Source organism: Alligator sinensis, unplaced genomic scaffold (assembly GCF_000455745.1).
Source record: "Alligator sinensis unplaced genomic scaffold, ASM45574v1 scaffold809_1, whole genome shotgun sequence".
Taxonomy (NCBI): Eukaryota; Metazoa; Chordata; order Crocodylia; family Alligatoridae; genus Alligator; species Alligator sinensis.
The window spans coordinates 468,059-492,527 of NW_005841956.1; the positions used below are offsets into that span (position 1 = coordinate 468,059).

General features: G+C 45.6%; 1 protein-coding gene across 1 annotated transcript in view; it reads right to left on the reverse strand.

The window, feature by feature from the left end:
- The window catches only part of FAM155B (family with sequence similarity 155 member B), a 68,799-nt gene that overhangs the window by 43,917 nt on the left and 413 nt on the right, over window positions 1-24,469 (reverse strand). Inside the window, 1 exon segment of the mRNA XM_025200110.1 lies at window positions 24,113-24,469. This exon segment is cut by the window's right edge and continues 11 nt beyond it. Within this exon segment, the coding sequence (XP_025055895.1) occupies window positions 24,113-24,469 (357 nt within the window).

Consider the following 24,469-nt stretch of genomic DNA (forward strand, 5'->3'; position numbering starts at 1 on the left):
CTGAATTATTAAAAACAAGAAGGGAGAAGCTAACTCTAAAACTTTATAAACTAGTTTTGCTGGTTTGGTGGTTTGACAAAAATCCAAAGAAATGGAAGGAGATGGTCAAATGCCCAATTTTGAAAAAGTGACAAAATGGAATGCAAGAGTTACTGTGGTATCTCCCCACAACCTTTGAAATCCTATTTTGCATATTTTACATGGGTTTATTCCTTCCACAGAGTGTAAGTCTGAATTCCAGAAAGACAAGTTAATTGGATCAAATATTTTCCATTCACCAACTCCTGGAGAAAAAATATGGGGATATGATAAAATCTATGCAAACTATGCATATTTGGAAAGTTTACAATAATATATCAAAAGATAGCCACTGGCATGCAATGACAGAATTTGGAATCCCTGAAAAAGTGACAAGTGTCTCGCAAAAATCTCACAGTGGAAAGAATGTAAATAGTCCATACCACCTCCACCTTTGGGGCTATACTGATGATTTGGCTACTGTAGGAGACAGTGTAAAAGATGACCGGAGATTTGAAGAAAGCCACAAGAAAAATGGGATTGAAAAATCAATGAAGACCAATCCTTAGTTTTAAGCTTGTCCAAGAGCTTGCCATCAGCTTATGTAGCAGTTGATAACCACAGATGTCAATACGTTGAACAGCTTAACTAGGTGGAACAATTAATTACTTATTATAATCTGATGAAGTAGGAAAATAAAATGTGGGTGCAGAGCAGAAACATTCATTCTCTCTGCAGAGAATTTTTAGCTCCACACAACTACTGAGAAAGACCAAGTTCCAGAAAGACCAAGGTACAGCCTATTGTTTTATATCTATGTTTGCTAAGAAGGAAGAAATACATCTGAACACTTTTTAAAGTACTGTGATTAATTAGGGGGTTAGTAAGGCAGAGTGATGGGCAGGAGAAGAATTAATAGGGAACTGGAGAAGGTTTATGAACCAGCAGTGTGACCAAGGCAGCAGCCTCAGGAGCCGACTTGGCAAGGAAAGGGGAGGGTAATGGTAGCTGCTAGTGCAGCTACATGGTTGTGCCAGTGGCACACTGGCAGCCGGAAATCACTGCTGTCCTGGGCATCCAACTGTCTTGTTACACCTCTGCTATGAAAATATAAGAATAGCACTTGTAGTTACAGCCCCAATGACTTCAAAGTACAGGACATGTACATAGGATGATAGAAAATAGATCAGCTAAGCATCTTGTGGAAGACTCTAGCTATGATGTTTGGCCTTTTGGCTTGACCAAGGAGAAGATGGAGAATATCAGTGAGCAAGACCCAAGAGCCCTTACTATGAATAACAGCATTGAGAAAAATTTGTCTGTCAGAAAGAGGAGGGAGAAATAGTAAGAGTGGCCAAGGACCTCTAGAGAGCCAGGGAGGATGGCCAGAAAGGATATTCATTTCCAGTCTCACGGGGAGAAGCTACCAATATTGGTTCCTTATCCTTTTTCCCTTTTGGCTTCTCACAATAAATCCCCTGCTCATTATTGAACACTTTCCAAAAGCATATGAAATTTAGCTGGTTAGGATACTACCACCTCTGAGCCAACTTCAGCAAAATAATCCTCCACAGAAACAAGCCTTTGTCATCTGAGCTGCAGAGAACAAGATACACCTGGAAATGTGCATTCTCCAACCAAGAAAAAACAAACAAACAACCCAAAACAAAAAAAACAACCCCAGCACTGTACTACTTTTCTGGTTTACACTCTATTTACATTTATGTTGAAGAAAGTTCACTATGAACATACAGTGCTTCTCCTTAGGCAGCTTCAGATTATCTGACTTTCTAGGGGTAGCTGGCCACTACGGAATGTGTCTGAGAGTCCTGTAAAACTTCCCCACCTGAAGAGGCAGGCCATGTTTGATATCTAGCATGAGCTGGGAAATGGAGACTTCCAGTCAATAGCATGTATACCCATTGTTCTTCAATCCCTAACCTCCTGAGATCTCAAAACATAGGACCAAATCTCTGCTTGTGTAAAATGACACCATTCCATTCACTTCAATGGAACTGCACCAATGAATACCAGTGGAGAACCTGGCTTTGAAAGTGGCTTTTCCAAGACTTCCCACTTTCTTGACAGCATGGCATTTTTCTTAATAGCCATGATAGGAACAACTTTAATGGCTGCTACATCCGTTTCTAACTCATTATGTGCATTACTCACCATGTCCCCTGGATTAAAGTGCCAGAACCTTCTAATTTAGTAATTTGTGGAGCAAAATAGTCTATTTTTGACTGCAGTTGCTATACCAAAGCTGCCATGGTGGACAGTATCATCACTTTAAAAGTAAAGTCTTGGTGTGACTGACAGCCCAGTCAGCAATACTATCCTGCAGAGTGCATGTGCGTGGCAGCCATCACAGCCCAGGTTACAGTTCTGCCTCTCGTTCCACAAGAATGTGGTCCTAACCAGCACCCCTGGAAGCCCTGCTCCACCACTGAACTCTGGGCCCTGCAGAGCCGTGCACAGAAAGGCGCTGCTCGTTGGGAAAAAGTCCACCTTTTCCCTCTGTCACTTGATAATTTAGCATGGATAAGAGCATCTCCAAGGTGTTGGCTTTGCCACCCCGACAACAAAGGTCTGCCCTTTTGCCCTGTGCAAGGCCAGCTGGACCAGCAGTTTCCTCATTATTAGAATTCAGGACAGAGGTGCAGCATTCTCCCTACAGGTAGGTCTTGCACCTCCATATCATGGAGCATATGTGATTATTTGGAGGCAACAGGTCTGTGCACAGACATGCAGAAAAGTATGTTTGATAAGCAGATATGAGGGAACATTCACATTATTTAAATGCTTCATACACATTCCATGTTTCTTTCATCTCTTCCCACTGTATAGGTCTGTACTGCCAATTTGTTTCCCTCCCAACCCATTTGCTGCTGTGATGGTGCACTTCAGAAAGCACTGAGTGGTCCAGTGGTAAACTGCAGGTTGGATTCTTCCCTGACATGAACTGGACCCTTTGCGTGGGCCAGTTTGAGAAACACTAATTCCTCTTCTCCCCACTACAAGCATACTGGCAAAGGGGGAACTTGTGCTGTTCCTGCTTTCCCATTCTCCCTCCCCTTTCTAGAAGCTTTGCAGATGCTGTTACGCAGGAATCTGATGTCAGCTAAGATGCCAAAAATCTGAGTCTCTTACTCTTTTAAGACTTAGCACAGCAGGGAACATTTCAGTGACTCCATTTTTCCTTCCCTGTGCAGCCTTCCTGCTAGAGGAGGCAGGGGGATATGTATCTAGTTCATACAGTGCTCTTTTTACTATAAAAATGGTCCGATGATAACATATCCCAGCAGCTTTTTCAATAGTAACACTTGTCACTTGAAGATCTTTGAGCCATGGGATGGAGTATTACCCCCTACAGCGTTTCCCACGCTTCTTTCCCATACATCTCCTGCATGTTGGTTTAGAGCCAGGCACACGTGAATGATGCCACCCACACAGGAGGAATAGGAAGGAAAGGCAGAACAGAGGAGAAAGTGGCAAAGCAGGGGAATGCTACCAGATTCCTTCTACAGTGACTTCATTGTAGGTTAACATATGCCTGTTGGGTTGGCTTAGCATAGCATGGAACAACTCGCTACATCTAGCCTGTCAAGCACGTGTGGGCCTTTCACTGGCTGAGCTCTGTTGTTGGCATGTCACGCTTTGGACTGTGCATATTCCTGGCAGCTGGAGAGGGGTCTAGGGCTATAGCCAGTGTAGATGAGGAAATATTTCTTGCCCAACCAGCCTGTCTCTCATTCACAGATTTGCTGTCCCTGAGTCACTGCCCTTCAAATGACAGCTGAGCTTAGCTCTCTCTGTGCAGCATTGGGCATGAGTTGCATTTTAATGGCCTCTGAGTGACAGCAAGGATAGCCAGTGGCAGACTGAGCTAGATCCTCACCCACCTGCCTCTCTGGGCCGGGCTGCACACCCCTGATGCCACAGCCAATCAACAAAGTCCAAATGGTGAGGAGCACCCTGTAGAAAGGCATGTACAAAGACAGGCCAACTGTTTCAGGAGAGAGAAAGCCTGTGGACCATTTCTAGAGCCAGGCCTGAGCATCTGAATAAGTGATTTCCCTTGTCTGCTTCTGGGCAAGAACTGAAAATAGACGTGCTGAAATGCTGGAGGTTGCTCTTGTGCTACTTCTCTCCAAAAGCAAGGGTGGAGCTAGGTTGGGGGGAGTCTCAGCAGCAACATTTTCTTTCAAGTCTCTTGTGTAGACATCCAAGCCCAAAAGACTGAGATAATTCTGTAAACTTCAGTAAACTAAACAAAAAGGAACTTTTTGAGGCTCAGCCATTGTTAACATAAAACCCCTCACAGATGCAGGGTCCAACAGTTTTTGATGAGATTAGAATGCAGTGGCAGTGAATATGAAGGAGCTTTGCTAGGCTAAGACTGGAAATGGATCTGACCACTAATCTGGGAAACACTGGGCTAAATCCTCTTTGACAGCTAAGAATTTCCTTGTACTGAAGGGAAATGTATTGCCCCACCACATCCAGCTGCAGCAGCTGGGAGGTGAAGCAGTGAACAGCATTGTCAAGGAAGAAGGGGGGTACAAAGAGGACCCTCAGCCCCCACCAATTACACTGGGTGTGACTTTAGGGAAGCTGACATCCCAGCCCCACACCTCAGCAATCACTTTATCTTGTTGCATATGGATTCATTGCAGCTCCCATGGGTACATGTAAACTCAGGCATGTTCAGTCTCCTGAAAGAATGTAAAACCATCCTTCTGCACCCTTTAGGCCAGCGATTCCCACACTGTGGGTCGCAACTCCAAATGGGATCGCAACATCAGTGGATGGGGTTGCGGGGGTGGGGGGCTGTGGATTGGGAGTGAGGGGCCATGCTGAGGAAATGGGGCCATAAATGGGGTCATGCTGAGGAAAAGTTTGGGAAACATTGCTTTAGGTCGTGTGAGACCTCCTGCCCACCACCATACCCTCCACAGAGCTACAGGTCCCCTCTTCCCTTGTGAAGAGGCAGAAGACTGTTTCCTGTACTGACAGGCCAAGCAACTCCTCCTGGTCATTTATGGGCCATGTAGGAGGCTTCCTCACAAACTCCTCCTCTGCTTTTACACTCTGCTATGCCAGTAAGGCTAATTATTGATCAGCTCCCGCCCTCTCCCCCATCTGTTAAGCAGCTCCCATAGCCATAGATCAGGTTTTAGACAGGTGGTTTCTTCTCCAGAGGGTTTGAAACAGCCATGAAGCAGACCCAGAGGGCTGCAGCAGGAGTGACTCTGCTCAGGGTCAGGCTGGCCAATTGTTGCTGCTTGAGGCAGGGGTATTCCATGCAGATGCTATAACTAGGACAGTGAACCCCATTCTGCTGGCTTCATCACTCCCACCCTTGCTTAGAAAAAGGGAAAGGAATACAAACAGGCCAGATCCCTATCCAGTCAAAATGCTGTTTGTGTGAAAGGTTACACTTCCTCTGCTACCTCTATATTAGGCTGGCTTCCCACATTCCAGTCTTTGCCAAGTAGAGAGGGACCTAGAAGGACAAGTGGCCTAGATAATTCAGTGATGGGCATGTGAGAAATAAGGATGCTCTGAAACACTCAGTTTTGGGACTCTGATGAGATTAACACTACACATCTAAATGATAAAGTCTGTGCGGGTCTCAGACTGTGGTGGCTGTACACTAATGCAAAATATATAGCTGATAGCACTGTGCCACCCCAGTGAGGAGGAATGTGGCATGTGGGCTAGCAAGATGCAGAGGCAACAGGGACAGGAAAGGTGGAAGACCAAGTTCTGGAGGTGGTGAGCTGAGGGCAGCCATGGATGCTTCTGGCAGCAGTGCACCCAGCATGGGAGTCACTTTGCTACATCACTGTAAACTCAGCATAATGTGTCACAGTGTTGACGAACTGAGTTTATTGACTCCTCCAAGCTGCCTATAACCCGACAGGACCATTGCACATTGGATGCTTTCCAAAATAAATCATTATCCACTAAAATAATGCACCGTGACTCTTATGCTGGAGCTGTGCCTGCTTCTCCAGGGAATCTGTTCCACCCCTCACTGGTGAATTCAGTTCAGCAGTAGCTCCGGTCTTACCTTTAAATGTAGCTGCAGGTTGTAAACACTGATGCAGTAAATAAGAGATTCCCTTCCCAATAACTAACAGTCTCTGATTTGAGCCCCATTAAAACCTCACTGGGAGGTGTCTCAGAGGTCCAATGTTATCCACAAATAAACTTCTCTACCTTATGCACATGTAACATACCCATGTGTATGTACCATGGTGATGGACTTGCATAGACAGGAGAGACAGATACCTGGTATTAAAGGTTGAGAGTTCACTGTAGCAGGGGCAACTCCTCTGCTTCACTTCTGTTGGAGAGACTGGGGCCCATAGAATTCAGAAAAACCTGCTGCACAGTACTGGCGGACTCAATAGAATGCTACTGTCACATCAGTTTAAGCACATTTTACTTGACAGCACTGGCCCACAGAGCTGCACATTGTGGTGCCCGCTACCCTCATCAGAATGGAAGGGTGGAACTTAGGCAAATCACACTGGGCCTGGTGACTCTGCAGGCTGACATGGTAAATATGGAGGCAGCTGCAGTTCACTCATTTTATGTAACCTTGAGCTGGCTCTAGGTTTGCTGGCCAGTTTTTAATGGACTCACCTTAGCTGAAAAGTCTGAAGTTCTCTTTGTTTAAAAAAGTGTAAAGACATTCAAATTCTACCCCGGCATTCCCCAAGAACACAGATCAGGATGAAGCTCTGCTTTGCCGAGCAGTGTAAATGGAAATTGTACCAAAAATATAGGTTTACTTTTTTAAACAAGTCTTCAATGTCCACCTCATGGATCAGCAACAATTATCCACTGAGTAAAAGTGCTATTTAACTAAAGCTCAAACTCTCTGGAGATTGACCCCTGTTGGGAAGCCTTACACTACGTGAATTTCATCATTTTCATTTCAATGAGAGCATGGCACTTGCGGAGTTTGAAGCCTTCCCTCTGAGGCATCATGAGCCCCTCCCTTTAATACTTGATTGCACCAGCAAGCAGACAACAATACTGAACCACCACAGCTCATCAGTTGTGTATAACTGCTGTCTAAACTCTCAATGGTTAAATGCTCGACAGGATAGTCATGTTTTCCTCAGTACATGGACCCGAGTGAGACCCTATCCTTTTCCACAAATTTATGTAGCCACCAGGGGAACTGTAGCAGCAGTTCATTTATATCCAGGAAGCATCAACATAAACTTGGTCTTAGGGGTTAGCTGAAAGCTTCCCCAAAGGCACTGCCCACCAGAGAGTCCGCTGCTAGGATGAGTAAGTCATCACACCAGAGCAGAGACCCACTAAGCTCAAATACCATGTAAGACCAGAGCCCCCACACATGGATTTCCATTCTGTTTTCTAATTTAAAATCACCAGGCTTTGTGTTTACTGGAGACAAATAACCTACTCTCATTTACAAGTAGACAAATGGGACCCGATTACCTGCCAATTTAGGTTGTGTTGCAGCCCAAAAATAACATACACATGGGTGAGAAACCCTAGACTTTGATTAGTGTAATCTAGCTCCTACTGGAAATCATGAAAGATCCCCACCATCTTCCATGGGTTTTAGTTTAGGCCCTTGATCTGAGTCCTTGGGGATTCAAGCTCTCGACTGGCAGAACCTGCAAGCATTGCATGCCCGGCACCTCTGGAAATGTGAGCATGTAGTACTCACAGGGGGAAGGAAAGGAGACAGGGCCTCATGTTCCTCTCTAGTTGGCATGCACAGAAGAACTGAGATAAACAGGGAGCCATCAATAGCAAGAGACACTACAATGCAGAAAGCAGGGAGACAAGCCTGCAGATATTTCCCATGCACTGTCTAACAAGCTGCCATGTCAAATGAAACTACCAACTTGCCCAGCTGATTCATGCAGCAGAAACAGCTGGAATCGTCACTAGAAGCCATTTAATTCTAAGGCTAGGAGGATGGCTTGCCACTTTGAACAACTGGTCTGCAGCACATCCCCTCTCTAGAACCACAGATCGGACTCTCGTCAGGCTACAGCGTGGCCCTTCATATCAGATATGTTGGATCATTTGAACAAGGCCTTACAAACCAAAGGCCTGCCTACTCTGCATTAACTAGTAAGGGTTCAGACGCACTTTTCAGCAGAGAAGTGGGGGTGTTGTTGTCTGCTGTATTAATTGATACTTCCATCCACCTCAGAAGAGGCTGCATGTTGGCAGTACTGAAAAGCCCAACTATTCAAATATCTTGAGTCAGGCCCCAAACATTGAGAAGACTGTACAAAAGACCATGAGATAGTAAAAGAAACAGACTGTCATTTTTTGAGGTCCCCTTACCCCCCTTTAATAGTTGGGTGACAATTATAGAACTGGCACCTCCCACAAGTGCCTCATGCTTAAGAGGATGTAGGTCTCTTCAGGAGCTCTCAATGGAGAACACAACTGAGACCGAGGCATTGCTGTGCTAGGCCCCATACAACCTTATATTATGGTATGATCCCTGCTCAAAGAATTTACAGTTTGTTGCAAAGCACAGTGGCAGGGTTGTACAGTAGAAAAAGCAAGACTATCAATCCATCGAATCTCCTTCAGGGACTTCCAAACTTCCCTGAGATAGGCACAACTTTTGATCTCCAGGCTGGATTCAAACAACTGACTGATCACATTAGGCACATGAAACTGAAAGGGTCAAATCCTCTGTCAGGCACCATCCATCCAATCCCTTTTAAGATGGAGCTTGATCATTTTTAAAAATAAGTAGGTTTTTTGCCCCCATTTAAATCTCTATGGCTTATTAGCAACTCCCTGAGGCATCCTGTTCCCCAGTAGTTACTTAGGTTACAGCTCTGAGGATAAGGCAGGCTCCTGGGAAGATGAGTTTGTATCAATCAAGTTCTGACCTTTTTGGAGATTTCCGAGACAGGGCCTCCCACTCTCTGGGCACACAGGCAAAATACATTGCTTTCAGCCTCTGCTCCTGGTTTTAGAAAGGACAGCTCCCAGTAGCCAAGCACAAAAATGCAGCAACAAAACAGGATTTCCAAATTTCTTTCTAGCTATCCTTGTCTAAAGCCTCAAACAATTTCAGCAATTACTCTAGGTCCTCACATTAGCAAACACATATGCTTCACCCCACAGAGGCCATAGGCAGAGCTGGTCAGGGTATCTCAACAGAAAATGCTTATCCAACAGAACAGAACTAACTCATGGAAGTGTGCTGATTCCATCAGAACATTTTCCTGGTTTCCCATCAGCTCAGCCATATGCTTTCCTTGACTCACCAGCAAACCCCTAGTGAGGAGCCTGGGGGCTTGGTCTCCTTGGCCTTCCAAGTCCCTTGGAAACCTGCTAGGCAGACTTCCAAGTGCCCTGCCTAGCAGGTTCCCATGGCTAGCAGGTTCCCAGGGCTACCTGCTTCACAAACTTCCAGAACCATGGATAAACAAGGAATTTGGACCAGAAACTTTTCAGTTCTTCTGATATGGACAATTTTAAAAAGACATATCTGGCTTTCCTATCTAAGGTAGAATGAGAAATATGTAGAAATGCAAAATTATCTGTGGGATGGAAATTCTAGGCACTTTGGGCATAAATCCATTCAAGCCTTCAAGCCCATAGCACAGAGCCCTCTGATATCAGTGACAGGAATGACTGGAGGCAGAAGGGAAGAAAACAAGCTGCCATCTTCACTGTGGTCCAGCTTGTACTTCACCAGTGCGGGTCTTTGAAACAGCAATGGAATGTCAGGCTGCAGGATCTCTGGTTTCTTTTCTTGGCTCTGGGGGAGCATAGTGTAGGCTGGTTGCTAAAGCCAAATCTAATAAAGCTTCTGTCCAAGTAATCTGTGCGGATTGAACTGCTGCCCTCTGGATTCAAGAAGCATGATCCCCTAGCACTTATGTTACAGAAACTGGCATACTAGTGTATGGAGCATAGCAGCCTCACAACCCTATGCAAGTGGTCCAGTCTCTAAAGGATGACAGAGAGCCAAACTGTGTTAGCATGAGTTGTCAGAGTATGCAATCTGGGTTATTCCTTCCCAAAGACTGTGAACGTGTGGCTGAGCCTTGGCTCTGTAGAGTGATGACCCAGGTTTTATTCCCAGCTCTGCCTGAAGTGGCACAGTGGAGGCTCTCAACAGTCTGATCTATAAAATGAATGATTGATGGTTACCTCTAAGGTAGGTGAAGGTTTGATTAAAACTGTGCACTGGGAGGGGCTTGGCAATGTTAGCACCACTCAGCTGAGCTGCCAGGATAGAATGGCTGGCTGCCTCGCTCAGGCTCAGTACATCACCCTGTAAACTATCAGGCACATGTGGGCGTCTGCTTTCCCTCCCTTCTTTCTCCACGACAAGTGTCAAGGCAGACGCTTACTGAAGAGTCACAACAGCTTCTCCAGAAGAGGCCAAAAATCACAGTGCTCAGGATAAAAAGCTCACCAGAGTCAGCAGCACTGTTTCAGCCTACTCTATGTATGCAGCTGCAAAGCACTTTCAAGTTCTTCAGGATGGGAAGTAGAAGTAAATCATCTGATAGGGCTGAAGCAGTCACCATGCCCACCTAGTAAGGGCCTGCTAGCCCTCTCAATCCACCCCATGGCAATGTTAGAAATAAAATAGGTTTTATTGTGAAAATAAGTTTTTTGCATCCATTTTGTTATTATAAAGCAAAACTACACGATTCATTTCTAGCTTTGAGGTTTTTTGAATATAGCAAATGACCTTTGCTCTTTGCTTTAAAGGTTTGAAGATGAGTTTCACACAAGGCACACAACTATCACTGCATTAGAGGATATAATTTCAGTACAGCGCAGACATAACTGCAGATTTCTTTTGCTCAAGTTCTTTATGCGACTTAATCGCATCACTGCAGAGGGCTGAAAAAAATGACCTCTGTCTATATAGAAATTGTGTTTGCGTTTTTGTGTTCAATAAGGTTTACACATATGGTTCTGGTCGAGCTTGGCAATTTACGTATTAAGTCCATTGTTTACTCTGGAATTTTTTCTTACCTCATGAAATGTAAGTAAAACTTCATGTTGCCACCAACAAAAAAAAGTAACACTGTTTTGTTTTTTAAAATACAGTCTTTCAGGGCAACTCTTGGGACTGCTTTATATGGAGTGCTTGTAATCTCAGTGATATATTACAGGACAGAATGTTAAAGTTTGAAATAACTTTAGACAGTGTCTGATCAATAAACTACTCTTGGTGATGGGCAGGTTGTGACAAACTGACAGAAGGCACGAAATCTAAAGGCAACACAGATGCACTTTTGATTGCTGGTGCCAGAAAGGCCTGACCTTTCAACACAAATATTGATGAGAACAACAAATTGTTATTTATGGAAGCCTAAACAAAATGAACTAAAAATATAACATGATTTAAGAAAGCACCAGGGACCAGCAGGATGAACCGAGGTCAGTGCATTGACCTAATCTTTGGGTTTCTTGCCTTGTATTTGCCTCACACTGTTAGCCTTGAACACTACATTAGTAGCTTTTTTTTGGATAGCACTTAAAGAAAACTCTCCCCGACTAGCAGCAAAAGCTGGCAGGATAGACTATGACACACAAGAATGTCATGTTCAGATGTAGGCGATCTGAAGCGGGTATTTACTTGCTAGACTGCGGCAGCTCTTCCTAAACATCTACTCCCCGAGTGCGTAGTTGCTGTTCTTATGAAAAGCAGTTACGGCACATGCTGTTTTTCAAAGCTAAATGTCTCAGCCATTTTACAACATGCTTCGCATTTTCGGAAGCAACTGGGTCACACGAGCTGCTCGCTGTCTTCTACTGAAGCAAACTTGGTTTGTAGCATGAAACTGTAGGTCCCTGGAAAGCAATCCCCTCACCTTCCAAGACCAAGTGAGGACCGCAGACATAAGAGATGCACCAGGGACCAAAAACATTTGTTTGCCTGGGGGCAAATATAAAAGAAAAAACAAAAGCCTGGACTTTGAAGGTGTTCAGGCACGCTAGTGTTGCACACTAGCCTGTGTGGAAGCCAGAAAAGCATCTGTGACTTGAGTGCAGAGGCCAGCACACATGCAGTGTGTGGAGATGGAAAACTGCTGCCATACAGGGAGTAGGCAAGAGTTGGATATGCCCTGCTTCCACCTGTAAGCGGGGTGGGAACTGGATGGAGAAGGAATACCTGAAATCCAGCCAGTCTGAGCTGGAGAGGTTTAGACTTGAACCTCATTGCTCCTTTCATCAGGGCACTTGGGTGACAAGCTTTCAGTACACACAACGTATAATCACACTCCCAGAATAGCCAACTGAACAGGGGCTGTGTCCTCCAATGCACAGAACACCATATTAGGACATAGGAGAGAGGGGCTTGTTTCCAGCTCCATCACTGGCCTGCTACATGACCCTGGAGAAATCACATCACTTCTGTGCCTTAATTCCCTTTTTTACAGTAAGAAGCCAAGACTGACCCTCCCATGTCAGATGCTTTGAGGTCTATGGATAAGAAGAGCTAAGCCGTTATTACTAACCGTGGCAATCCCAAAACTACATGGACTTGCAAAACTGTGCCAAGAAAGCACTGCTCCTCTATGAAATAAGGGAAACTGGGGTCTTTTATCAGTTGTTCGTGACCATGGCTCCTATCCCAACAGTCGTATCACTCAATGTTAACCAAAGGGACAGCAATCTTAAACCCTGAAGCCTTTTCTAATCCTCAGAGAGCTGTGTACAAAGTGATAGAAATCACAGTTGGAAAAGACCCATAGATCACAGCAAGGCAACCCCCCCCCCCAATCCCCACCCAAATCAAAGGAGCCAGGATTTTGCCCTGGGCATTAATGTAAGACTGTTCAGTCTGGTATATTCTGCTGTCCTGTTTTAAGTCACAGATAAATTACCCTTCCTTTGGAGATTATCTCCTGCTGGAATGTTTTACCAGTAGGCAGCGAAACTTCCCCCTTGTTAATTCTTTGGAGTTCCTTTTAGTTGCATCTGTTCTGCCCCACAAAAAACAGTCCCTCCCCCTTCTTGGGGTTGACCTTTCAGATATCAACTGGTTACCTGGGTCCCTGCCATGGCCCTCCCTGTACAGGGAGCAGGAGCTTTCAACATTTCTGCATAATCTCACTGGTGGATCCTGCTGACCCCATTTTTCACCAAATCAACTCTTCCCTCTTCCATCTCCCTTCCATGCTATATTATCCTATACATGCATCGCTCCTACCACAATTCTTCTACCCCTTTTCAGTCATAGCTCAATGTTTGTGGAGGGGGAAGGGAGATGAAACACTGGCCAAATTTATGGCATCCCACTATTTGCTAGGCTATGTGCCACTATAACATGACTCTCAGTTGTTTCTACCTCAACTCTCTTATTGGCTTTTTACTGCAGGTGATTCCACAGAGCTCTCTTCCTAAGTCTTATTCTTCACAGAAACCTTCATGTTCTGAGGCAAAAGCTGGCCTTAACATTTTGGGGCTGACTTATTACACTTTTCTGCTTTCCAACTGGAAGGGGAATGCTGGAACCCAGGACCTGCAGCTATCAATACTGAAAGCAACATTCAGTGGACAATTCTCCACACAGAACAGGAGTTTGGAAGCCACTGGGGCAACTCCCACAGGAAAAGTGTTAAAGATACAGAAAATAATTTAATGGTGGGATCCAGAGTAACTCATGGTATTAACATAACCCAGTGCTCAGAGCCCATCCCTGGGCTCCAGGCTACCACAGGTGCAAAGGAGTGTAAACAAATCCAATACAATTCACTAATCTAAAAGCCATGCATCTCTTCTGCTTTAGTCCCTTCCTTCACTATTTCATTCCCTGTCTCTCCTTCCTTTCTGACTCATTTTGTCCATCTCCAGATTGTTTTGTCTTGTGTCTCATTTCTATACCGAGTTTAGTCAGATTTATTCCCTCTTTCTCTGAGCAGCAGCATCTTTCTCCTCTTCCCACCTCGTTTTTGCCCCACTCTATCGCTCATTCCCATGGTACTTTCTCACTTCTGCTTTGTTCCTTTACTGCTGTTTTCTGTGTCTTCACTGCTTCCTATGGTTGCTCACCTCTGCATTCTATTTTCTCTTCAAGGTCCTCTACCATGGACTCAAATGTATTACAAATATTAATTTATTATTATTTATTTACCTAGTGCTGGCCATGTTCTTGATACCATACAATACACAAAGGCAGAGACAGTCCCTGACCTGCTGAGCTTGCAGTCTGACAGACAGAGGCACAAAGGAGACGGGGTGCACTGGGAAATCCAGACACGGAAATAACTGAGAGGTTTTAATTCTGATGAATACAGGTAAATCACACCACCCTAAAGAGGCATATACCACTAAAATCTGAGCCCTGCCCAGGCCTGTGTACCTGATGGTCCCTCTAACATGATGTTTGGGGTGCCTTGCCTCCCACTCCAACTCAGCATGGAGCAGACTACGACCATCTTCCTACATGCTCCCATCCTGTACTTCCCCAGTCTCCTGCACTCTCATCTGCTTCTCTCAGATCTGAAGACCCCTGTCTTCTGCAACACCTACATTTTCTCCCAACCCCACCAAAACAAGAAAAGAATTTAGGATTTTCAAAAATGATCTAAATGACTATGTTTTCTGCAATCCTCAAAGAGCATTTGGCACCAATCTGTCTCCTCCAATGGAAGGTCTCTATGGCAGCAAATGTCTTGCAGGGAGCTGAGCACACTGCTCAAGTGTTAACAAAGACATGAATAATAACAAAGAGCAAAGTTTTAGAAACATACAGTTTCTGACCAAACTTATTAACATCTGGTCCAGAGAACCTATGTAAGGGTGGACCTTTGCCTTTGCTCATTGTGGCAGCCTACAGAGCTTGTATTTGGGGTTCTCCTAGGGCACCACCAACCAGCAGCACCATACTCCAGTGGTGTCCTTTACATGTTGCCTTCCTAAATCAGTGTGGTAGGGGAGGGGAGTTTGGTTATCCTGGTCCCCACTAGGGAACACCCTGACTAGAAGCAATAAGCAGCAGCTGAACTTGGGCTAGTAATGAGAGGAAGAGACAGGGAACATGCTGTGGGGACATGAGCTGACCATTGTAGGGATGGAGGGGGGTGGGGTTCAGTGTTCTGTTGCTGGTCAGAGTTCACAGGCTGATCAGCTGCAAGAGATCACAGCCTGAGACTCTGATGGTTTGGGTTGTTTCTGGTTGAACAAGAATAATCAAATGGGCAGCCCAAAGACTGTTTTATTGTTTAGCCTAGGCTGCCTGTGAAGTCTCTGGCCAGCCGCTGCAGGTCTAGGCTCATCACAGTCCTTGAGTTGTGCAGTTTACATCACACTATGTCCATTACAAACATATGCTTTGTCTGAAGGTTGGACAGGTGACATCTGGACAAGAGAAAAACCAGTTCAATAAAAACCATGGACACTTTGTCAAAATATCTCTTCAATATGAAACCTTACCCCCTACCCCCAAATGAAAAAGCATTTACAGATCAAAAAGCCTGGGGTAGATTATGAAGAGTATGTCATTCATTACCACAATGGCACCCTATCCCACGAACAAGGCCTCCCAATTATACTCCCCACCCACCTGCTTGTGCACACTCCCAACATGGAAATACACCAGAAAGGCCTCTCTGGGGTCAATCCCTGAGGTCACTTTCACATGTGTGGGAGATAGGGGTCTTGAGAGTGACTCTGGAATGGCTGTAGAGTACCCACAGAACTGTATTCCTGGGTTTTGAGCATGAGGGACACATGCGTTAAGTACACGAACGCTTTAGTGATGGGATACACTCCTAGCTACCACCGTATGGGTATGCCCTAAGTGACTTGGTGAAGGTTAAAGAGGTATTCAGTACCCAGCAGTGACACAAATGCAAGAGATGCCTTTATTTCAGTCCTGTGCTCTGTTTCAGCTTGGCATGCTATCATATGTGACTCAGCTGTCCAGCTGAGGCCACTGGCCACTCATCAGAGGACTGTCTCATGCAGCCACGAGGAAACTTGTGTTAGCCCTAGACCTATCTGTGGTTTCTGTTCCCAACAGCCCTGAAATCACGATCTGGGTTTCTGGATGAGTTGGAATGACAGACCCTGCACCACAGAGGTACGTTTGTATTGCTTTCAGTTTCCACGTTTTTCTGAAGACAAGGAGTCTTGACAACATATTTGGTTTTCAAATTAAAACTAAGATTGATCTTGCCAGCTACAGAACTCTAAAATCACAAGGGGACATGTTTTCAGGACCTGTTAGTTCCTACCTAGGGGATATTTGGATGGTTTTGCCCATGTGCTTTACCATGTTCTTATCCAATGTGAATTTTAGCTGCCACCTGGCTGTTCAGCCTAACAATGCATTTGAGTCCATCAGGAACTCACATTAGTCTCTGTTCTTTCACTAAACATCAGTGTCCAAAAGGAATCCTTTTATCTGAATGCCCTGCCCCCACCTTTGTTGGTTAAGAAGCAAATGGAGCTTGGAAGTAAATCACTGTAGACTTTAGCTTTGCAAACAGAATGTAGCTTCCTCAGCACATTCTAGTTTTTCTTAATAAACTGTTTAGTGTCATCAGCAAATGCCACCAATTCTCTGTTCAACTCCTCCTCTAGCTCACTGACATATTAACTAATATACCAACCGTAGGGTTCCCTGCTGTTAACGTCTCTCTGCTCCAAGAAGAAACCAGTTACAATAGCATTGTTTCCCACACGCAATCAGTTCTAAGGCCACAAGATGACTTTGTCCCATTGTTATTTATTTTCCCTTATAATCTTTTAGGGGATTTGGTGTTCAGAGTTAGCACATTAGACAAAGCTCTCTGTAGCAGCTATTTTTAGGGAGAAATAACATAATTACAGTGCTTATACCTTTAAGAAAACAAACCTTCAATTTTGCAGGGGCTAAGTTAGAGAGCATTTTTTGCTTCATTGGAGAAAGGAGCCCCAACAACAAGCAGACCTACAAACATTAGAAGGACCTTTGGCTCAGGGCAGGCTCAAAAGGACAAGGACCTATTTCAGCCACTGACTTGCCTTTATACTATGGCCTCATTCTCACAGCACTGAGCCTTCACCTTTTGAGCTAGAACTAACTGAATAACGTGAAACCTAACGTGATCTTTGGTTGGGCCCTTAGATGTCTCAGCAACACAAGAAGTGATGTGCCAGCACTCAGGTGGCTAGTGGGTATTTGTGAAAATGTTCCCAAAAGTGTCATGAACCACAGCATTAAAAGAGAATGTTCATGTTAATCTGTATCAGAATATGCAAATTCATTATTTGTTCTTCTTCTGCTCAAAACATTTCATTCCTCCAGTTAAGAGGAGGGATAATGCCACACATGGGCTCAACTTTGGAGAGCTATCATTTGCTAGGGAGAACAAATAGCCCATAATCAAAGTAAATACTTTGTAAAACTTCTCAAACATATGTTTTGTTCATGCCATGTGACTAGTATTTAGGCCCAGCTTCTTTGTGGGTATAAACTAGTGTAGATCCATTGATTTCAATGGAGCAAAATATATTTACATCAGCTGAGAATATAATGCATGTGGCAGTAGTGCCCAGGGCTCTGTTATTCTGAGTGCTATACACTCCTGGAAAGAGACCGTCCCCGACTCAAGGAGCTCACGGTCCAAGACCACAGTCTTGCAAAGATGCATACAATTGCTCACACACCGTGAAGAGTCCCCCTTGGCCAGGATTTTCAAAGGCAGCAAAGTTCAGTGGAATCTGGGTGTTTAACTCCCTACACTCTTCTGAAAAAAGCTTCATCCATTGGCTTCAACAGACCTGCTCCATGCGTGAAGTTCAGCATGCACACAAGCCTTGCAGCACCAGGGCCTAAGCAGCATACAGCAGGCAGAGGGGAACAACCAAATGGATACAACTGAAGCAGGCAATTCAATTTTTTTCTGTTATAAACAGAAAAGCAAGACCCAGTTCTCTCCTGTTGCCACCCACAGTGGGCATCAGTAACTGGCTTGTAGGCACTATAGTAGAGGGGGAATGTCAATCTGAACTCTGGTCATTTTTCCCAAATGAGTTAAAAGTTGTTTCAGATGCTGCTCCTAGCACTATATTCCCCTGCCATTTACAGTATTGTCATTTTACAATTGCACTTTCTTTCTTTCCATTCCCTTGGTGCTGTATGAAAGACCCACGTGAACCCAGCACACAGGCACAACCATGAAACCGACTCTGCAGAAAGCACTGCTAAATGCAAAAAGGAAATGAACAGTAAAATACAGAAATGCATCTTCCTGCTTTAATGCCTCCTAGCTATGGCGATCTTTGGTGTTAGTTGTAACAGTAATAAGTAAAATATTTTCAGAGGGTAATTTAAAGCGAATGGTGCCCCTCTAGGAGTAACAAAAATGTTTGCAGAAATTAGGATTAGTCTATGAATTATTCCCAAACAGAAAAAAGGCTAAATGCACCATGAATGTTATTGCAATGATTAATCTAAGCAGCTGTATTCCTTATACATCGAACGAACCATGCTATACAGTTTCCATCTTTGTGACTCCCACTGTGATTTAATTTCCTAATCGTTGCTTGGCTTTTATATTCCTGGCTCCTTGGGGCACAGTCTGTGTCGTAAGGTGTCAACACATCAATGCACAGCCAATGTTTTAGAACAGGGCTGTCCAACCAGCAGCCCGCTAGACCTCAACCTACCCTATTACACCAGCTGCAACAGCTGTCAGGAGTCTCTCGGCTTCCCTTCCCTCCTCTGGCTCCCACATCAGGGGCCAGCGTGGCATGGCATGGGGCACTTAAGGTGAGGCCAAGATTACGCAGTGCATGGTGCAGCAGCATGCAGCAGGGGGGGGGGGGGGGGGGGGGGAGGCACGGGTACATGCTGCAGTCGTGTTGGTGGGGGACAATGTCCATGCAGGGTGAACCCCAGGGGCCCAAATCCCCAATGATATAGTCTGCAGGATGTGTGACCCCTGGCCACTTCAGAAGTTGGACAGCCCTGCTTTAAAACCTTACATTACCTATACCACTTCCTGCAACCCAGGGCTTTCCTGGCCTAGCTCAGCTCAGGTTGTGCTACCAGATCAGATAAGAGCCTAAGGTTTGAAGCTTATTTGCTAAGAAGCTTTGTCTCAACTTGTATGTCCTTACTTCTTGTCAAACAAACCAGCAACCAACTAAACATGTGCTTTTCAATCAGCTCATCTCTTCCTGGGCTCAGTAGGGCTAGAGAGTCTGGGCTGAGGGAAGCAAGCAGAGGAGATACAGATGACAGTAAACCTGCTACAGTGGGACACTATTTATCGGCTGACAGTTTACACTAGGAAGAGAGCCTTGTGCATCTCCCTTGTCTTGGGAGCATTTGCTAGCTCCGGCTGAATTGCTCCATGGTTCTGGATTCCATTCACCCAAGAAAGATACAACTATAAGGGATGATCTACCCCCTCTGCCACCCATGGGGCATTTGGAGGTCACTGACCTACCTGATTTGGTGCAGTGAGGAGGGTTCCATTAGCACCAAGGTGTGTTCCTGGGAGGACTCTTCTTCTGCCTCTTTGAGGCTGTTTTTGTGATCAGACAAGAAAAAATGCCCCATTTCTCTTTGCTCCGGCTACTCTCTTTCCCTCCCATTCCCCCTAGGGCTTTTTCTCAGTCCCACAGCCTGTGCAAGCCTTATGTCCTCAGTCTTCTAAGTGAAGTGAAACGGTCAGATTTCCCAAAATTCACCAGCAATCACCCATTCTCATGGAGCAGTGGTCTGCAAATTTCACCATAACATCTGTAGGCTTGCTTAAGACCAGAGTTGTTTTAGCAAAAAACAGACTGTCTGTTTTGAAGGAGGAAGTGGGCAGGGGCTATTCCCCAGATCTAATAAAAACTTCAAAAGTGACTGGGGTCTCCCCCTGCCCAGCTTTCACCCCAAGAGCTCTACTTATGATATTTATTGAACTGCATTGTTCCTCCTGGAAGAAAAGAAGTTACTACAGTAGTAGGATACCTGCTTCTGCAGATGGATTGGTCTCTGGGGAATTACGTACAAGTAGACCTGGGACTGTATTGTCTTCTAGGCTTATGTTTTGCAACATTTATTATGAAAGGTAGACAGGCTTTAATTAGAGGAAGAGTCAAATGATTTAGTGCTGAATAGCTTCCTGGCTCAGGAAGAGCAAACAAGGTGTGGAGCTTTTCACCAGTCCCAATGCAAACTCAACAGCATTGCTTTTACATTTGTTTTTTAAATAGCCATTTTGTGAAATGAGTTGCAGGTCTCAGTCCAGTACCCCATAAGGAGGTATCCAAGGCTCAAGAGTACCACAACAACTGGAATCAACTGGCCTTTCTTCAAGAGTCTGAGTCACCCTCACAGCCCTAAATATCATCTTCTTCTTGATCAAACTGAAGGACATGGTAAGGGGCACTGTGCGGAAGGAGTCTATACTCTTGCTGCCTGCACCATATCTGTTCTATAGAGACAGCCCAGTCAGTGCCGAACATTTCACTAGCATTAAAACAAACACCAGAACAATAGTCGACACTGAGACATTTCACTCTCAGGGGGAGATATTTTCTCTAGGGTTCATTACTTGCTCCCTGCTTCAATCGCCACAGCTCTGGCACAATTATAGCATTCTCTTCAGAGTCTACCAACTCTGTCAGAGGAGCAAGTCTCATAATTCCCCCTACCCCACAGTGGAGAATGTTATCTTGTCTAGAGCAAGAGAAGAGGAGTTACAAACATTTGCAGAAAGCGTTTTCCTCTGGTGACAAAAAGGCTCTCTTAGAAAAACCAAATGTTCCTCCTTATTATATACTCACCCAGGTTAGGAAATATATTTTAATAAAGAAACCCCTCCCCCCCCACCAAATGGGACTTGTATTACCTGAAACTCTACATTCTTCCTGGCCAGGGAATTTTCACAAAGCATTTATGTAGAAATCATGCATTTGCTTATCTGATATCACTACATTATCTTCAATTCCTATATTTTTTGCTGTTTTCTTCATCTATAAGAGTCCTTTGATATTTCTTAAATAGATATTCTTTGAGTAGTGTACAGCCAGTAGCAGCATCTTTAATATACAATATTATCCAGTATTTGAATAGGGCTTTACAGGTCCAGGTTTCTTTATAAACATTACCAGCCTGATTTTCAGCCATGATGTGTAACCTGTCATAGCTGAAGTCAGTGAAAGCTGCAGGTGCCCAGCACCTTGAAAATCAGGCCATAACTCTCTAATCACCACAACAACTGACATATGCCTTAGCCTCATTTTACAAATGGGGAACAGACACACAGAAGGCAAGGTCAAAATTCTCAAATCTGAGTGCCTAAAGTAAGGCACCTAAATACATATTTAAGCATCTTGAATAAGTGGCCTGATTTTCTGGAGACACTGAAATCCATAGGAGCTGCAGGTGCTCAGTGCCTCTGAAAAGCAGGTGCCTCTGCCTCTGAAAAGCAGGTGCCTACGTAGGACCCTAAATACGAAATGAGGGACCCTAGCTGGAAGACTTTGGCCTCAGTCACCTGTTGAAGGCCACCCAGGCCAGGAGCCAGGTCTCCCAAACAGGGCACCTGTCAGGTACTCTGCCCATGAGTTAAGGCTACCTTTCAAATGCACCTGATTAAACTTGATGTAATTTCCTGATGCAAGGATGCTGCACATTAACACATAGCAATCTCATAAACTACTTGATATATTTATTGGTGTCTCTACCTCAGCCCCTACATTTTACAAGACATTTCTTACATGTTACTTTCTTAAGTCCTTCTGCCACGTATGGTAAAAATACGTATTAAATAGGGCCCTGCTTCCAAGTGCTTGGCTTTCAGGGCTGTCACTTTTCCTTCTAAGCTCCAAATACACCATTCCCCCCCACCTCTATTTTTGTAGAAAGTCCCGTTCCACAAACCATGTGGTAAGTTCAGTAGGGATGTGTATGTTTAACTGAGGCCTAAATCATATACAACATTCCCTCTCTACAATGCTCCCCCTCATATACATCCCCTGCATTTTGGTTCCTTGTGCCTCCAAATTCTATACAAACTTCCCCCACCACAATTACACACACAAAGCATCTGACTGGCCTTCTGAACTGAAGGAGCCCAGAAAATTGTAAAATTATGCACACAGGAAATACACGCATTCACCACTCTCTGCTTGGCAGTACTTGTATCTTACTGAGTCAACCCTACCAACAATGCCAGCTCATCCACCCATTGCTCCCACAAGCACCTCCGTACTTTTTTTTTTTCCTGAGGCTGACCTGTATGCATGGAACGCGCATTGAATTAATCTGTAAAGCCACTGATCTTTCCCCTCTTTCAGTCCACCTTTTTGTGAGGCCTGGTGGAAATGAGTAGGGTGATGCCCAGTAGAGATTGTTGGTGTCTGCTTTATTTGTTTGTTCTAAATGACTCTGAACTTCTGAGTGGTGACTAGTTAGGCTATGCCAGTGGGGGCCAATGGTCTTGGCAGGTGCGCCACAAATTAGCCCTGCACTCTCCCTGAGTGCCACCCCGATGCCCTTCCTCTGACGGATGTACTGCTCTGCCTTCTGCCCTATCTGCCACTGAGCTGCCTGTCACCTCCCTGATCTGCCACATAGAGGCTGCCTGTACCACTTGTGGCTTTCATGCTACAGTTTAGCCACTCCTAGTCTATGCAATTGTATGTCCCCAAAACTGGTAGCTTCTTCGCCTGTTTGCTCCATCTGCCAGTTTTTTACCACTTCAGAAAGATGTCACCTCAACAACTCTGTGCCCAGCTCTGGATGTATGTGCTAGCTCAAAATATGCTCAGATGGAAGAGCACTGCTAAAGGAGTTGTCAGTACCATTACTGCAGCACTAAGTTTTTCTTTGCGCTCTCCCAGGAAAGCGCGGAGAAAGAGTAACCCTGTTCATTTTTTAATTCGGCCACATTGCCTCTCCGAGGTGATGTGGAAACACCCCCTTTGTTGTAATGCACAGAACACTGTCTCAGCCCCAAGACACCTCTCTGAAAGGGCAAGTTTGTAATTAGCAAGACAATTACACTTCCTGGACATAATATCCAGAGGAAGGTGGCACAGGTAGAGTCCAGGGGAGCTCAGCTTAGTCACCTAATTGCTCTTGAACATGTTAATGTTCAGAGCCAGGACACTGGGGATTAACACCTTGTGTCACTGCCATGAGAAGTGATGGCAAACTTTGGGGTAACAGGAAGAGAAAGACATTAAAAACCAAAGGAGGATGCTGGGCTGGGAGGTTTGATCCAACTGGTGAGGGGAAATCATCTCTTCTCAATCCATCCATAAGGAATAGATTCCTCTCCATAGCTGGTACAGCACTGAACAAGTGGCCAAGTGCATTGTGGGGATCTTGCCTTCCTACAAAACACTGGGCAATCAGGCCCAGCTAGAGACAGGCGAAGGAGATGGCTGGCCTCTGGCTCAGGGGAGCACCTCCTAGGTAGGCACATGCTTTGGGCAGCTGTTTCCCACTGGGCCAGACTTAGACCATAAGTCACACACAGGTCCTGGCAGTCGCAATCCTTGCCCTAGGCGACACTGTGCCTGCTCTCCTCTAGTGCTCAGCACCCACCAGCACTGCCCCCTGCCCCACTCTGCTACCCCAGCTGGGGCACAGCAAGCCAGCGGCTGTGGGAAAGAGGATCTGGGGGTGCTGTAACTCTGTGGAGGGAGGGAAGGAAACACATGCAGGCAACAGCCTGGGATTCACACTGCGCCCAGGGGCCAGCACCACCTGAACCAGCCTGGGGATGATACCCTGCTTCTGCCTGTGGGGCAAGGCAGGGGGCAAGTGGTTCAACTCGGGGGGCCATGGCATCCTGAGCATATTGCTGGGGCCAGCCTCAGGGCCAGATCAGAGCCCTGTTACACCGCATCACAGTGCCGCCTCCTCTCCTGTTGCTGGGAGTCCTGCCAACGCATCCCCACTCCAAGCATGACACCAGCACAGCATCCCCCAGCATCCCGCTCGCAACAGCCAAGAGCAAGTCCAAGAGCCATGACCCAGGAGCCGCTGGGGCACAGGAGAGGGGAGCCGGGGGCTCACGTCCCAGTGCCATGTGCTTCCGAACTCCTCCTGCAGTGTGGTGTGGCAGGCGCTTGCCCCCCCGGGGGCCCTTACCTTGCAGTCTCTTAGGCAGGATCGCACAGAATACTCCTCCGCCTGCAAGTATTTCTCCAGCAAGAGGTCAAACTCCTCATATTTTTCCTGAGCGTGTTGGTCCAGCCTCTGATACGCCTGCACGCAGCTGCTACACGCCTCCCCGTCCAGGGCCCCGGCCGCAGCAGCCACAAAATCCACCATCAGGTTGTCCAAACTGCAATCCAAGCTGTCCGGGCCGGCCATGCCCAGCAGCAGGTCCCAGATCGTGTAAGTATCACAAAAGGAGAGGTTGAAGTTCCTAAAATAAGCCTGTAAGAAGTTCCTTTTGGAGGAGGAGGAGAAGGAGGAGGAGGAGGGAGGGGGCCTGAAGGGGGC